This window comes from Amblyomma mixtum, chromosome 1 (genome assembly GCF_055824585.1).
Source record: "Amblyomma mixtum isolate Tamu chromosome 1, ASM5582458v1, whole genome shotgun sequence".
Lineage (NCBI taxonomy): Eukaryota > Metazoa > Arthropoda > Arachnida > Ixodida > Ixodidae > Amblyomma > Amblyomma mixtum.
This window is the reverse complement of record NC_143012.1, coordinates 275788622-275805685: the sequence shown is the minus strand read 5'-3', so window position 1 is coordinate 275805685 and position 17064 is coordinate 275788622. Positions and strand designations below refer to the sequence as shown.

The window sequence follows — 17064 nt, the reverse complement described above, 5'->3', positions numbered from 1 at the left end:
TGCAATCGGGAACTGCCGGTACCGGCGCTGCGCTTTTCGCACACCTTACTGGGAAACCGTTTTGTTTGCGAGCAACTTTCTGGCTTCAAGAACAGCGTCATGAAGACGAATATACGGCCCTGTACGCGCGCACTATCAAGCTGGGCGAATGGGCTCAATGTATTATGGAAACAACACAAATAGGGGACAAAAGGAAAAGAGCAAAGGATAGAAATACGAACGACATCAGTACTGACTACCAACGGCTGCTTTTATTTCTGGGATCGGTGTATTAGGAGGAAAAAGACAAGAAGAGAAACCTCGGAAATACGCTGCACGAAAGGAATAAAGGCGGAATTTAAAGCATGAAGAGTAAAACAACAAAACAGCGCTAGTTTTACCGACGGCTTTTTTATGTTTGGGTGATGCTTGCACGTACAGTCGGGACAAAAGTCTCCGGACCACGTGTTCCTCAAACGAAGCTGATAGCTCCGTACAGAATCACACAGCGGCTGGCGACCGCACTTGTAGAGATCTCATCTCTACAAGTGCGGTCGCCAGCCGCTGTGTGATAGTAGAGCTATAAGCTTCGTTTGAGGAACACGTGGTCCGGAGACTTTTGTCCCCGACTGCACACTCCGCTTCATACATAGGAGGCAACGCTGCCAAAGCTAGCACTCCTGTTTGCGCAGGCTGAGTCCGCACGCAAAAAGTAGTTCGCCATACAACCACAGCGAACACAAGCATAGTTCGTAGCGACAAATCTTAAGTGCCGCGACTGGCACCTCCCGGACTTCGTTTTACCACTTGCCACATTTTCGCCCTGCGACTCGTCGAGATTACGAGAAGCAAAAAGTACACGTGGCGGTATGATACGCGGTTGGTAGGGCGAATCGCTTCTACTAAATCCGCGCTCAAAAAGTAGTTCACTCTCCGTGAAAATTATGGCCACAGAGCCCGAACACTGAGCGCCTCACAGCTTCGACCTGGATTTTCAATGCCACCGCATCGTTTTATACCGCTTTTTGTATTCTTCCAAACAATGACCGGAGTTTCGAGAAGAACGAATGATACGTGGCGGAGTAATATAGTTTCGCGGACGCAATACTTCAGCAACCTCCGCAGCGTTGCCTGCTATGTATGAAACGGAGTATAAGGGTTTATGAACGACTCGCGTCCGTGAGCTCGGCTGTGATGGTAATCAAGATCACCGCAGGCAAACCACTGTCCCATCCCACTCTGGTGCAGCGTGCGGACGCCCTTGAGAATTCAGCGCCAAATTTCCCATTTCCAGCGGTGCTGTTCACAACGCAGCTGACCAGGGGTTTCCCAGGAACTGAAATTAGGGGGATGTATAAACTTTCCGGACGGTGGGTTGAGTGTAGAAGAGAAATGGTAGTCATTTTAATTTTTTTTTGCGTCGTTGAAGTTTCGCCATCTTTTAAAAAAGATGGCGAAAATTCTCCAGGGTGTGAAAGAAAAAGTTCATTCCGAATTAATAGGGCACGCCCTCCTTCCAGGGGGTGGGTGTGCAAGGAAATTAGCGTAGCTGACATATATGCGACTAATGTGAAGCATAGATGGTACCCCTATTTAATTAACACGGTGGAGTTTCCCGTAACCCATATTGACACTGAAGCTTTGAGCGTATGATTCCACATCCACAAGTTGCGAAGTAACGATTCTCCGTGATTTAGTTTTGATTGATTGCATAAAATAAATTCTATGGAGATTCGATTGTAAAGGTTCGAATTTGAGCGAAACGATTTCTCTCTGTTCGCACGACGCTCCATCTATGTGCGTGGAGGTTATCTCCACCATTAGGATGAAGTGGGCGAGCCACTTCAAGAACCGAAAAAAAAAAAACACTTAATGGGACCTTGAATCAATATTGATGGTCATGTTCTAAAGCAGCAAATCTTAGAGATGGCCTTTCTGAGTATGCGAGTCAAATTTGAAAGCTCTGCTTAGATTTGATAATTAACAAATAAAAAAATTGCTGCTGGCTTCCGATTAGGGCGACACTTCACCGCGCATTCTTAGCCACTCCTTCCCGGATGACTTGAATGGGCAGTCTGGGTGCGCATTCACATTGGGCGTACCCAATTGACGTCGGCGGGATTGGGCGCGGAGGGCTGCAGCCCTGATCTGTTTTATTTGTTTATTTTTTTCTGGCCAGTGCGCGTGTATGAGCTGATGGGGGAGAGGAGGAACATCATTTTTAATCATATCTGGTGTCAGTGAAGTGAGCTAAAAATATTTGTGATATGGTGACGAGGGATGGAATACCGATAGCACGTGCATGTTTCGTAACCTCAATGAATATAATTTAACGGTCTCTTTAGGACTAGTCTAGATAAGAACAACACCAGTAGCACCATTTCTTAGTGATTGTAATTTGTAATTTCTTTATTTTGCACCATATATACAATTGTTCTTCCTTGCCCAGAGAATAAATGAAACTTTTTACGCTGGTCAGGGCAGTCCAGTGAGAGTGCAGTACAGATGCATTCAATAATTTATAACACATACATACATACATAATTTTTCAATAAAAAATTCAGTTTCGAGTCAGCGCTCGTCTTTGTGTCCTCTTCCTTTGTCCGTCGTTTTGTTTCGCGCTGTTCCCTCCCACGATATATACGATTTCTCCTACTTTATCATTTTTTGTAAACACACACAGGTTTAAAAGTGATATTGAACCAATACAAACAACATTACGAAGCAATACCACCATCACTTTTTAGCACGCACTACTGAGGTCAGATAAAATTTATAGAGAGCTTTCAAGTTAAACATGTCAATAAAAGATACTATAATAAATTGTCGAAATCTGGTACTTGTATGAGTTTATATTCAGAAGAACCCAACCAGAATCAGGTTTTTCGCTCTGCCTATTAAAATTATTTGACGCTGCTTGGTTTGGTTTGGTTTATTAGGGTTTAACGTCCCAAAGCGACTGAGGCTATGAGAGACGCCGTAGTTAAGGGCTCCGAAAATTTCGACCACCTGGGGTTCTTTAACGGGCACTGACATCGCACAGCACACGGGCCTCTATAATTTCGCCTTCATCGAAATTCGGCCGCCGCGGCCGGGATCGAACCCGCGTCTTTCGTGTCAGCAGCCGAGCGCCGTAACCAATGAGCCACCGCGGCGGGTTATTTGACGCTGCAACGAAAATTTATTGAAATAATGAGATACATACAATTGTCTTGCCCTGTTGCCATATTTCGTAAAAAAATTCGCGTCTCACGAATTCTTCCGTTATTCTGAAATCAAGCTCTCTGAGTTTTTTTTTTATTTGAAATATATTTTGAAATAAATTCTTTTGCACTATCAACTATAACACTTTTTCTCGGACAGTACGGACAAGCTATTCATTACTTCCGATATATCACAATAGTTTATTCCTGCCATGTATGTGATATTGCGTGTTATGTTAGCCAGTATCTAATACATTTATTCGGTATTGCGAGGCCCATCCATATACTGTGATGAAGTATCTAAATATTGAGTCTTCAAGGTACCTCTAAAAGAATTTTTTTAGTGTCGATTACATGTCAACCTTAATCTGAATATAATAGCAGAGACCATTATTACCTGAAAGGAAGACCTTAGTCTGGCACAGGATGGCCTCGTACATTGATCACTGTTGTTGAATGGTATATTTTTCGACAGGGGTCGTGAAAACGAATGAATTTTTTTTTTCATTCAAAAAATTTAATTTTCCTGAAACCACATTCTTTTGCATCAAATACAAGCCGTCATGATAATCTGCATCTGCCAGCAGTAGCACTGTATCATTCGCGTATTTGTACAATATGGAATTTAAAGACAGTTGCGTTAGGTCGTTAATACATAAACTGAAGAGCAGGGGTCCTAAAACAGACATTCAGCATCGATACCCGTGCATGCTTTGCAGGGGAAACCCGATTTACTGGCGCTGGTACTTTGACCTCCCCTGGCGCGCTGTAGTTGGAATGAAAATTGGCTTTGAGGAAATGGGCAGAGTAGGTTTCCCGTGCGATAACTGGTTCTGAACAAAAATATATTGGTATTTGGAGAAGGACTAAGAGGGGGAGAAACGCCCTGCCTCTGCTTGTCTCCTCATTTTCGCCCTTGTCCCACTGAGCAGCTGTTTTGGTTTTAGTCTGGCCTGAACCGTGCTCTTTGCGATCAATGCGTTCCTTTCTGTCGTCACATTAGTAAACCTCACGTCTCACGGCGCACTGTTTTACTGCGTAAGCATTATAAGTGCCATTGGGCGAAAATGCCGGCGTGTGTCTCTGCGTGGCCGCCAAGTGAAGCGTCCAGTGTCTGTAGCGAACCGAGCAAAATAACCCCCCTCCCCTATGAGAGATTAGAGGAAAAATCCGCACCTGCCGAGATAGAGAGGCGGTGAAGTGGCGCCCCCATGTGAGCGTCGTGTGCGCGAAGATGGCAAGCGGCGCCGAAAGCCAGCTCGCGTAATCGGCTGATCCAACGTGGCTCACCAAGTAAGGCGAAATGTGTGTAATGCATCTAATGTAAAGCATAAAATCATTAGCGAGACATAAAAGCCAGCCAAGGTAAAGCAAAATTAATCGGCGCATATTCAGACAATGGATGCGGCAAAAGAGAAAATAATCAAATGGAAAGGCAACAAATAGGAAAGCACGACCCTAAAAGCGCATTCTGCGTACTCGGTTCATCGCTTGAGACCATCTGAGCATCTGTAAATTTTTTGTTTTCCTTTTATAGCGGCTTCGAGGCTGCCAATATGGCTCGGCTATTTCAAAGAAGGTGCTTTTCGACGAATAGAAAACTTAACATCATCAAAAGCTATGTGTAACCACCAGCATGGCATTGTGGCCTATTTTATTTGCGACGCAGACATAAAGATTACGCTCCGTGCTTTTACGCCTGATTCTAGGCATTTTTGCCTTATTGACTGCAGCATAGGGAGGTAAAAGAGAGAAAGCAGAAAATTCTTGCCGTTGAGGCGTAGCAGCGGCCAAGCCAAATGAAGTGGGCCACGATTGCGACTTTTCCGCACGAAAGGAGATTTCAACAATTACCGCACCCAGTCGAGTGCGTCGATCTGTAAGTGTTCTGCTGATGCAGCAGACCTTGGGCACAAATCGGAAGATGATCGCTTGGGAACGCACACACACAAAACCTCTGCATCGCATTGGTGTTGCAAAAATAATAAATATTGACCGGGGAAGATCTATAGTGCTTGTCTCTATCTACTTACTAGTAGCAAAACAATGTTCAGAAAAAGCATGTACCAACTCATGAACAACAGCGGCTATAATTCGCTCAGCGGCTACGGCTTTCTGCTGTTTTTTACGGGGTCGCAGGTCAGACAGCCGGTATCTGTAGCCAAGTTTAGACCGCGAATAAACGCCACTACGCTCGAGTTCTCCGATTTTCATCGGCCTGAAATTGCAGAACTTAATACTTTAGTTTACAAGCTTTAAATCACAGAATCGTTTTGATATTGAGAAGATTCATAACAACCTGGCGCCCCCCTCTACACGGTTCGTCATCCTCAACTTTGCAGACTATAGGCGATTAATTGATTAGTTTACTAAGATGCAGAATACTTCGTACTCCGTGCTTTTCGCTCCGTGTGGAAGCTTTCGTCACTCGCGCGCCCATTAGCTTTCGGAGGGTAGTGGTAGGATGCAGTGTACTCGCCGGCTGAAAAATGTCCGGTTGCTTGTGTTCGTCAATAAAAAAAAATCTAATTTGTGCTCAAATATTTTACTAGTGTTCACGGCAAACGAAAATCAGTAGGGGGGGGGGGGGGGGGGGAGGTGCCAGAACTCGGTGATGATAATTTTATACTAATGAAGCTTTGTCAACTTAACTAAATAACGTCATGCCTAACGTGTTTTATGACAAGCATAAGGTTTGACCGATTTTTTTGAGCGTTTCATCCCAGAGGAGCCGTGGGCAGGACAGGAGGGGAGGGGCGGGTAAGAGATGCGCCCTCGGGAAAGGTCGTACCCAACAGAAAGCCGACGGTACGCGGTGGCGATGGGAATCGAAACCTTGCACTTCCCGCACGGGAGGCGGATACTCAAACTACTAGGCTACCGTTGCGATCCCAGATGCCACAACTCTTGCCACGACGCCACATACGACATAAGCAGTGCTTAGAAAGCATTGGTCTATTTCTCTCAAGCGACGCACGTTCGCTGAGTTTCTCGCGTGTGTCCTTCAGCTCAGGAAGAAGCACGCGTGAATGATGTATTTCATTCTTGGAACTAAGACAGACACCGAGACGTATGGCTCTTTCCGCCACATTACAGAGAGAGAGAGAGAGAGAGAGAGAGAGAGAGAGAGAGAGAGAGAGAGAGAGAGAGAGCTCATTAATGAAAAGTAGAGATTTTAGCCGGCGTGAGTATTCGCTGGCATGGTACCGTGCGTAGGGGACGGAATAGGGGAGCAAAGATGGAAGAAGGGTAGTAAAAAAGAGTGCGGTCATAAAGAGAGTTGCTACGCAATAGTTCACTGCATGATGGCTACTTTGAATGAAGCCGAAGTTCTGAGCATGCACAGCAGGGTGAACAAGTGTTCGGCAATTTAGAGTTTGTCTAAAACACCGATAGCATCTAAATAGGCAAATAAGAATATCATTGCACGTCACTGCTGTCTGTAGCAGCCTAAAGGACCTAATATAGAGTCCACTGTGAGTGGCACTTCGGTGACGGACTGGATGCATGGTTCACATCGCGCATGTTCGTTGGAGTACACTGAACATTCGAGAAGAATATGAAGCACAATGTCAAGTGAGCCGCAGTTGTCACAATGCGGACTGTCTGCTTGCTTAAAGCGGTATCGTAGACTGTTCGTAAACGCAACATTAAGACGAAGGCGATGATAAACTGTTTCTAGATGACGCGGAAGCCCGAGTGGTAGCTTTTATTTGAGCTTAGGGTCGATGGAATGAAAAAATGGGTAATGATGACTTCGCGAGTTCCAGAGACGGTTCTTTTCATCCTTGGTATATCGTTTGACGAGTTGGGACGCTATGGTGCATTGTGAGTGTAGTATAGAGTAACATTTAGTTGTGATCATTCCTCTCGAAGCTCACTGTTTTCAATGGTCATTGGAGGAATTGCAGATTAAACCTTTTGTTTTGTCCTTTCATTCATCCCAGAGAAAGACCACGCCTTGATGCTGACTTGCCTGGCAAGTCCGCTTTGGCATGCTGCACTGGGCTCCACAGCTGGTCCCGCTGTTCTTCACCACAACGCTGCTGCCGTCGGTCATGAGCGCCACAATGTCAGTAAGCCACCGTGCATAGAAAGCGCTACACGTTTGTGATCTATAGCGGCCACTGAGCGAAAGAGTCGCCACCCGGCGTTAGCCTGTGAATTGAGGCACGATAATTGATAGCGAGGCGCTGGAAGTGGTGAGGGAATACGTCTGCATAGGGCAGGTATTGGCCGCTGATCCAGAACATCATAGGGAAACAACTAGAAGGATAAGAATGGGGTGGAGCGCATATGGCAGGTTCTCTCAGATCATCAATGGCAGTTTAACAATATCCCTCAGGAGAAAAGTATACAACAGCTGTATCTTACCGGTACTCACCTACGGGGCAGAAACGTGGAGGCCAACGAAAAGGGTTCAGTCTAAATTGAGAACAACGCAGCGAACTATGAAAAGAAAAATGATAGGTGTAGCTGTAAGAGACCGGGAGCGGGCAGAACAGGCGAGGAAACAAACGCGAGTTAATCGAATTCTAGTCGAAATTAAGAGGAAGACATGGGCATGGGCAGGGCATGTAATGCGAAGAGGAGGTAGCCGCTGGTTCTTAAGGGTTACGGAGTGGGTTCCAAGAGAAGGCAAGCGTGGCAGGGGGCGGCATAAAGTTAGGTAGGCGGATAAGATTAAGAAGTTTGCGGGGACACGGTGGGCGCAGCTGGCAAAGGACAGAGTTAATTGGAAAGACGTGGGAGAGGCTTTTGCCCTGCAGTGGGCGTAGTCAGGCTGATGATGATGATGATGACTTGCTCGTAAGGCTGACATGTTGTCATGCAGGTCATACAGACACTAGCGCCAGAAAATGTAACCCCATACTTTGTTTTCGCATTTTGCACCACGGCAGACCACTCACTCCAGTTCTCAGATAAGGTTGACGGCTTCGTGGACCCTATTTCTCGCAGTGCGTAGCTGTTGTGCTGAAATGCACTTGTCTTTTGTTGGTGGTAAACATAGGCTGCATGAGTTAGCCAATGTTTCCCGTTATTTACTGTAAATAACAAATGGCAAGTATCTTTCGGGGCCCTTTATTTGGCTGGTCGTTGTTCTTGTTAACGTTGGAAGATTGAATCGTGTGACTTATGAGACAAGGGTGCGTTTTCCCGCAGGGGTTACAGCGCTGGCAGATCCAACAAAGAGAACAACAAGAACGTGTCATTACTGCTGGACAGCCTCTTGCAAGGCTACAACCACCATGTGAGACCAGGGAGAATCGGTGAGTCTCTCCAGCGTATTGCTCGCAATGACGTACGATAGAAAGATCTGCAATAACCGCAAACTGACCGCGAAGTCGGTGTACAAATGCCAATAACAACAGACGGGGACGAAGAGTCCTGCTGCATGACCGTTCGCCGAGTGCGACTGCTGCACTTGCTCATATAAACCATCGTATACGTTTTGCGCTTGCATAGCCCTAATAGCACCATATTCCGTACTATTTTCGCCTGCACGCGTTTATGGAACGGAAGACTTTTTGCGCTAATCAGCCGTATGACTGCACATGATTCACGGCTTCTTACAAGGGCGTTGTACATTTTTGGGAAGAATTCCTTGGAACACAAGCAGAAGTTTAATTGTTGTTGCTAAGAATCCATTTCTTTTGACGGCTGAAGAAATGCGTACAAAGTTGAAAGCAGCGAGAGATTCTGAAGAAAGGGAAGACTCATGCGCGCCGATGCGCGGTCTGCTCAATTGATGCTCGAAATTTCTGGTGAAATCTTTGAGGTGCGAAAGAGGAAAGCTGTCGTGGACCGTTGGAACGTTAGAATGCCCGGTAGTCGCCACACGGCCGCCAGTCACCCGGTTCTTTCTTGGACAAAGACTAGAGGTGAGGCTCATGTGTTGAATGAAGGGCGTATGCTACTCAACCGAAGCATGTGGTCGAACTCGCGCTTTGCAGTCGCCAGATGCTCACTCGCCAGGGCTGTGGCGGGCAGAACACGCGTCACAATCTGGTGGGTCACGCTGTGCTTAGATGTGCTGTACTTAGCTGCACTTAGCAACCACGCTGTGGTTGTATAGCTTAGTGACCTCTGAAAAGTCCTCTAGTACGTTGGCATACGGGCACGCGGAATCAGAGTACGAATTCCAGTGGAAGCGATTGCCGATATAACGCCAGTGACGGAAAGGCGCGTGATGGTGTCGATCAGGTGATGTCGCCGCATGTTGACGTCAAGGTCGAAGTAGGGTCGGACAGTCGGAGCCAAATCAAATCAAATCAAAATCAGTTTTATTCAAACAGTTATTAAAAAAATGCATGCGAATCATCTGGGCCCTTAGCCTTCTCGGCTAGACTTGGGCCAATGTGCAAAAAAATATTATAACGAGACAACTCAGTATTATACAGCAGTTATGCGACAGTTATATACAAATAAAAGCGATATACTCAAGAAATTATAAAGTAGTTAGGAGGACAAAAGAAAAGAATGAATGCAGTCAAGAGAAACGCTGATTTATAGCGGAGTCGAATATTGCTGGCTCCGAAAAAACTTCTTTATTTCGGTGATTGACGATTGACCTGTTTTTAAGTTAACTGGCAGTTGGTTCCAAATTTTAGCACTGGTATAGGCAATAGTTCTTTTACCGTACACGTTATTCACAACTGGCAGGTTAAAACGACAATTGAAAAAATTTCTAGTTGGACGAGATGGATGGGTTGATGGACGTCAGCGATGAGGAAGATCCACCGGAACATGCGCCGCTGTCCAAGGTCAAGAGTGAGGGAACGAAGAGCATACGTGGCGATGGTGGTGGAATTCGCCGCACGGAGCGTAGCTCCTGGTGGCTTGGAACCGCGGTCAGCCTTGGCGGACGGTAGCACGCTGACTTCGGCCCCCGTGTCAGTGAGAAAGCGCAGGCCGGAAATCCTGTACATGAGAAAGAAAATGCGGGCAAGTTGAGGGACGAGGTCACATGCCGCCGTCAGTGACCTCTCGGCGCGTTTCCCGGCCAGTTGCATGGTGAGATGCACTTCAGGGCGCTATGCTGGAAGGTGCGGTGATACCAGCAGAGGGGCTAGCCGAGAGATCAGCGCGTGCGGGTGCCGCTAGGACGCCGTTCCTGTTTCCTTTTGGAAGCTACCCCCCAACGAGTTTGAACTGCTCTGGGTTGGCGCGTTATATCACTCCCTTTCATTCAATAATCTCTTATCAGCCACTGCGCTGTCTGGCTGATGCCGATGATAACGCGGGTGGGGTGGCGCCTCAGCGCCAAACCGTGAGCGAAAAGGAGTGGAATTATCAGCACTCAGACTATCCGGCCATCTATGTGCACGGAGCGCTTCACTTGAAATGATCAGACCTGCTTTGAATGAGAAAACTGAACTGAAGCCACAGGAAAGCCTAAGGATGCAACGAAGCTTGCACAATACTGACACGCTAAACGCTGAACAATTCGTTCTGCTCGTATTTTATGACCTTACCAGTCCTCAGGGCACAGTATAACAACGCGAAACGGTACGAAGGAAAAGTGTCGTTTTCTGCGGGACGCCACTACTGCGCTGTCGTGGATGATGCGAGCTTCGCTCTCGCAGGAGCAACGCCTCGCCGCAAGCATGGCTGTGACTTGTTTAAAAACCGGAGAAAACCGAAAAGATGAGAAGAATATTTGGTTGCCATTCGTGCGTGTTTTATTTTTCCTCCCTGCCGGGCACCGCAAGGATGTATGTGCACCGTGCAAGACTACCAGGGGAGTTACTACAGAAGCAACGCCAATGTAAATGATCCAAGCCGTTAGAGGAGGTGGAAAAGGATGCTGGAACGTGGTCATTTTTCTCAGCGTGACAAATACCACGCGAGTTTAGAAATTGCCGGCGGCGAGGTCTTCTTCTTTAAAGCAAGCTTTGCTATCCCTGAAGGGAAGAGAAATATACTTTTAAAAATTCCCGCTGTAAGTTGTCGGTTGCTGAACGAGGACGGTACGGTTAGCCGGATCATACCCAACCATTCTGGACAAAAGAATTTTGAGTGGAAAACCGTTTGTGAACGCAATTTTTGCATATAACGTAAGATTTCAATATAACAATCAATATACCCGCAGGTCACCCGACGGCAGTCTTGTATATTTTTTTTCTATTAACGCTTTGGTATCCTCAAAAGCGTTCCCCATTGGTTTTTTATGGCAGTCTTAACTCTTCAATGCGATCGGTGGAAACGCTTTAAAAGAAAGATTTTGGTGCATATCAAAAGAATGGGCCATTATTTTCAATATTTCCATAACAGTGTTTTACAATTTCCCAGTTCTGAAAATTTTCGACCGAGAATGTTGGACATGGGGTGGGGGCACGGCTAGTGTTGACTATGTGTTCGTTCAAAGATAATCGTACAAAATATTTGTTCAAAAAAAAAGGGGGGAGGGGGGTGACTTTGGACGTATTTGGTACTGTGCACAGCGCCAGAAATACCAAGAAAAGCCGAGCAAAAAGCGTACATTAAACTTCGATTAAAGGACGCCGTCGGCTTTAAAATATGCGCCCGTATGCGTATATGTGAGAAAAGTTTTAGCGCGACCACTTCTTGAGCTGGCAGGAGCCAGGGGGCCTATATTTAAGCGAAGTCGTGTTCCACGTGGTCGCATCTAAAATATGGCTTCCCTATTTATTCAACACATTATTGGGGTCATCTTCGGCCGGGGAAGCCGATCTGCGGAACAGCTGCTGCGGATCAAAGGTCGTCAGACGGCAGCCTCGAAGCCCGATAACCTCTTCTGCCCTTCCTGCTCTCACTCTCTATTTTTTTTTCTTTTCATGAGACAAGAAATTGCTTAGTTCGATCGTGAACGTGGCCTGAAAATGCTGCTGCTCTTCTCACGATGATTAATCAAATGCAATTTGTCGCTAAACCTCCTAGGATGTGTAGCTTCGCAAACGTACACAGCACAGTGGAGTGAAACACAGTTTTCTCCCTTCCAAACAGCAAAAAGATTTTTGTGCTGGCTCAAAGAATAACCCTTACAAAAATGGTCTATAGACAGTATATAGACTTCTTATGGACTCTATTGACTTTCTATAGATATTGCTCTCAGTCTATTCATATTCTATAGACTGCCAATAGACAAAAGTCTACTAAAAGTGTACGGCCATAAATCTATAGATTTTCTATAGACTGTCTGTGGCATTTGTATTGCCTATAGACAGTTCTCTAAGATTTGCCTATAGACAGTGTATACACTGACAGAAGTCTATAGACACTCTATAGACTGTCGAAAACTTTTTTTGTAATGCCATTATTGTAATCTGGCCAAAGTGGCGTCAGTGTTGTGGGCTTAATGCAGTTCTGAAGTGCAGTGCTTACAGTAACTTGCAGCCGGTCTTACAGTCAATGGGCCTGGTGAGGTTAAGTATTTACTTTGAAATCTCTGGACTTTCTTCATATAGCGTATCCGCCGCGAAGACGTCACGAAGACTTAGACGTCGATTTTAGACTTAGCCTTTAAAAAAAAAAAACTGTCTTTGAAGTGCTCTAGTCCCCACGCCGTGAAAATAACTCGTTTTCATTCAAACAATCACGCGTTTTTTTTTATTCGTCACTGCAAACAACAACGAATGAATTTAATAGCTATTGCGCGCCAGAGAAGGGGAAAAAGTTAGGACAAATGCAGTCCAAGCCGCAGGGACAAAATGTTTCGATAAACAATGCGATTGAAAACTTGGTAAACGCTTTCTGAACGGTTAAGCATCTATTTTCTGATATATACAAGCTTTTACTATTTTGTTTTTGTTTGCACTTGAATACGTGACAAAGCACCGATATTTACCGCCGTGCTACGAGGGCTACGAGGGGGGGGGGGGGGGGGGGGACTAAAAGGCAGCTCTGCATTTCGGAGTAAACTTTCTTTATATGAGGAGGAGGAGGAGTAAAAACTTTTATTTAACAAATGGTGGATTGATGGTTGGTCGCCATCCTCTTCAGGCACTGTCCTTAGTCCAGGACTCCGTTGGCTGTCGCTATCCTGCGCGCCCGCTCGATCTGCCGTCGCTGCAAGAAGAGTAAAGCATTACAAACTATGGAAACAACCTTGGAAACAACAACAACGACGATTAGTCGAGCTTTGTGCAATTTCGCGTTAGAATTAAAAAATAGAATTTCTTAGAATTTTTGCAGTCACATGCATGTGTAAGGACTTGTAATTTTCGCGATTATTTAACGAAACGTTTTGATCACTTACTAATACATATTACTACACATTCGCTACTATACCGTATGGACGTATTGGTAGGAATCGGCCGCTGAGAAATTAGTGATGCTCAAATGGGTAGAAAGTTGGCTGTGTGCAGTTTATACGTACTTGCTTATAGAGACAGACTTTCCACATTCATCAACGAGACTTAAAGGCAAGAAAGATAGAAAAAAAGAAAGCTGTCATGCTTATAGCAGGTAGAATTGTCTTGTTCACTAAATTTAAAAAAAAAAAAATGTAGTGTACTCGGGTGCTATTCATAATATATTAACTGCAACTTTGCTACCACCCCTCGACAACTAAAGGAACGAAATGAGGCTGATCTATAAGATAAAACTGATGACTTCGTTTTTTCTTCTAGATACACCAACGGACGTTTATATTGACATCGAAGTACGCAGCATGGGACCGGTGTCTGAAGTTGACATGGTGAGATTATAGGAACAAAGTTGCAGTTTGCAGTTTTCATTATGGCGCAAAAAAATGATGTTACTGCTTTTTCAGCGGGTGTTAAGGTTTAGCCTTCCCTACCAAAGTGCGAAATCAAAACTGTTCCAGGCGGATGTAGTAAGATGCTTAAGGCACACTGTATTATACAGAGTCGTATGGATGCCGCAATGCAACAATGAGTGGATTAGTTATGTCTAAAACTCCTTTCAACTCCTAAAACACCGCTTTACATCCCAGGAACAAGTTTTACGTCCAAGAGATAGCCGAAAAAGTTGTGACGAGATGTTGCAAGGTACCGAACGAAGAATACAAAGTGACTAGCGCAAAACTAAGTGATCGATGAGAGCAATCATGTTTGTTGATATCTCAAAAAGTGGCCGCATTTTAACAAACATAATGGATTAAAATATCCGCGCCAGCCGCCAGGGGCCCAGGAGACCTGTTGGAAAACCATTCACTGAAAAAGCTAACATCAACAACAGGCTAAAATTTGCATGGTTCGACTGCTGCACTATTCGGCAAGGACGTGGTTTTAATTTTGCTATTTGTTTATTGAAGGGATATGTCTATTTATACGCAGTGTTATTGCCGCTAAACACGCAGACAATATCACTATCAACAAATATTACTTTTTCAGTAATATTAAATTTCTTAACAAATCTGCTAGTTTTTTACATTTCCGCAGTGTAGAAACCTTTAGAGACCAACTGGAACCCCGCGATTTTTCTCTCATGTTCCTTTTGCTTAGGCATTCCAGAGATAATCGTTACTCTGCTATTGTTTCGTCCGCCTCTTGCGCCGCTCTAACCCTTTATTTGTGGATGCCATTATTGATGTGAGCGTATGTTGCGATTAATTTGCAGTCGTACTCCATGGATTGCTACTTTCGGCAAAGCTGGATGGACCGCAGGCTGGCGTTTCGTGGCTCAATGTCATCCATGACTCTCTCCATATCCATGCTGCAGAAGATATGGCGTCCAGATACATCGTTCCTGAACGGCAAGCAGTCCTACCTGCACACCATCACCCAGCCGAACAAGTTCGTTCGCCTCGCACAGGACGGCACGGTGCTCTACTCGTCGAGGTACTTCGAGAAAAAATTCCCCTCTTCACATTGCCTGGAACAGTGAAATATCAACGGCGATGGTTGCAGTGCATGACGCCCGATTTTCCTATCAGTGAATCTACTCCAAGTCTTATTGGACCGGGTGGCCCAAGTTTCCATTTTCTCGAGAACGACTAGGGACATTAGGCAAGGATTAGGGAGCGGATGAGGACATGCTGTAGGCCGCATGTCCCTAATGGCTGAAACATACCTAGGCGACATTCTCGTTTGTAGCTGGCGATGCAGGAGCTCTCCGGTACTACATTATACGGTGTCGACGGCAACACATTGTACTCCGGAGAAAGCCGCTCGTACCGCTATCGTTCCGAAGTTGCTGGTCCTGACGACTAGCATAAAATGAAGAATGCTTTCTTTCCATGGCGTTTCCTTTTACCTAAGGCAGAAGCCATGGCGTTTAGTGGACGCCGCGGTAGACGCTGTGGCAGGGGCACAATTAAGGAGCCTTCATAACCATACCTTTTATGGTCAAATGTTTAGGGGAATCCCCCAAGGTGGAGTAAATTTGTAATAAGGGAGTAATTACTCATTAGCATCCACCCAAGCGCAGCCATACGGCTACAAAGGAAAGCTATACAGCTTTCTCAGAAACTTCGTAGTTAAAGAAAAATTCGTCCTTTGTTGGTAGAGTAGAGTTGGTAGAGCGACTGCTCCGGTGTAGCGGTGGTCCCGGGTTCGAACCCCGGACCAGGACGAATTTTTCTTTAACTACGAAGTTTCTGAGAAAGCTGTATAGCTTTCCTTTGTAGCCGTATGGCTGCGCTTGGGTGGATGCCAATGAGTAATTACTCCCTTATAACCATACCTTTTATGAAGAGACCGGAGGCGCAATAAGTTGCCACTGCAGCTGCCTGCTCCCCTAAAATAAGACATCAATGAATGATGGTGTTTGATGGGTGAGGGGGGCAAATATTGTTACTTGGTGGCCAGCTGAAGAATGGGACGCGATGAGCGATGGCCAAGAGATTATTTAATGGCTGCGGGCCTAACGGGAGCGCTCCGATGATGATGATGATGATGAGCCCCTTCCCGCGCCACTGCCATCTTCGTCTTCTTCGGGACACTATTTAAAAATGTCCAAAGGCAAAAGAGATCGAGAAATTGACACGATGCTTGACGAGTCTAGGGTTACGCCAGAATTAGGGCTCGAAACAAGTTGTGCATTATGTTCCTCGCTGATCACTAAAATGGTAGTGCATCCACGTGCTTTTTCGCAAAGAGGTGGCTCAGTGGTTATGGCGCTCGGCTGCTGACCCGAAAGACGCGGTTTCGATACCGGCCGCGGCGGTTGTATTTCGATGGAGGCGAAATTCTACAGGCCCGTGTACTGTGCGATGCCGGTGCACGTTAAAGAACCCCAGGTGGTTGAAATTTCCGGAGATCTTCACAACGGCGTCTCTCGTAGCGTGAGTCGCTTTGGGACGTTAAACCCCTTTAAACCAAACTATAAACCAAACCTCTTTCGCAAAGAACAAAGTTTAGCTCTTACTTTAACATACCTGTAGTGGCTCTTTCAGAGTAGGATTCGAAGCCAATGTGACGGGAATCAATAACTTTCAGCAGGCATTTAGAATCAAATTTCAATTCCAGTTTGGATGATGAACGCTGTTAGAGAGTGTTTCTGTCAGTGTACGATTAGTTAGTGGCGAGTCGTGCGTTATGAATCCCACAACGGCTGTTACTATCAAACATCACAGTGGCATTAGTTTCATTTTTATTTTTATTTTTTTTTCTTTGGGGGGGGGGGGGGGGGAGGGGGCGATTCTACATCTAAGCATCTAAGCACAGGAGTTGGTACACAAGAATACTCTGTGATACTCTAAGAGACATAAGAGATAGCGCTGTAAAAGCAGTGGGATATTCAGGTTTTGGAAAGTGGGAAACAACAATTGTGGAATCAAGTACATTAGGAAGCTCAGCTTTTATGCCCGTACAGAAGTGTCTAATGTATATTTCCGCAGTAATTTCTTAAAGCATCAGCGCAATTTCTGAAGGGTGCGACACGGTGGTTTTATACAGAACATTTACTGGTTATGAAAAACGTGGGCCATACTACGCTTAACTTCTCGCATAGTTGA

General features: G+C 45.5%; 1 protein-coding gene across 1 annotated transcript in view; it reads left to right on the top strand.

Annotated features, from left to right (window-relative positions):
• Positions 1-17064, top strand: part of LOC149371762 (gamma-aminobutyric acid receptor alpha-like) — a 75414-nt gene that overhangs the window by 39832 nt on the left and 18518 nt on the right. The window contains exons 2-5 of the mRNA XM_089566052.1: positions 7130-7254; positions 8346-8452; positions 13775-13842; positions 14727-14947. Coding sequence (XP_089422178.1) covers positions 7178-7254; positions 8346-8452; positions 13775-13842; positions 14727-14947 — 473 coding nt within the window. The 5' untranslated portion in view covers positions 7130-7177. The remainder of the gene's footprint in view (positions 1-7129; positions 7255-8345; positions 8453-13774; positions 13843-14726; positions 14948-17064) is intronic.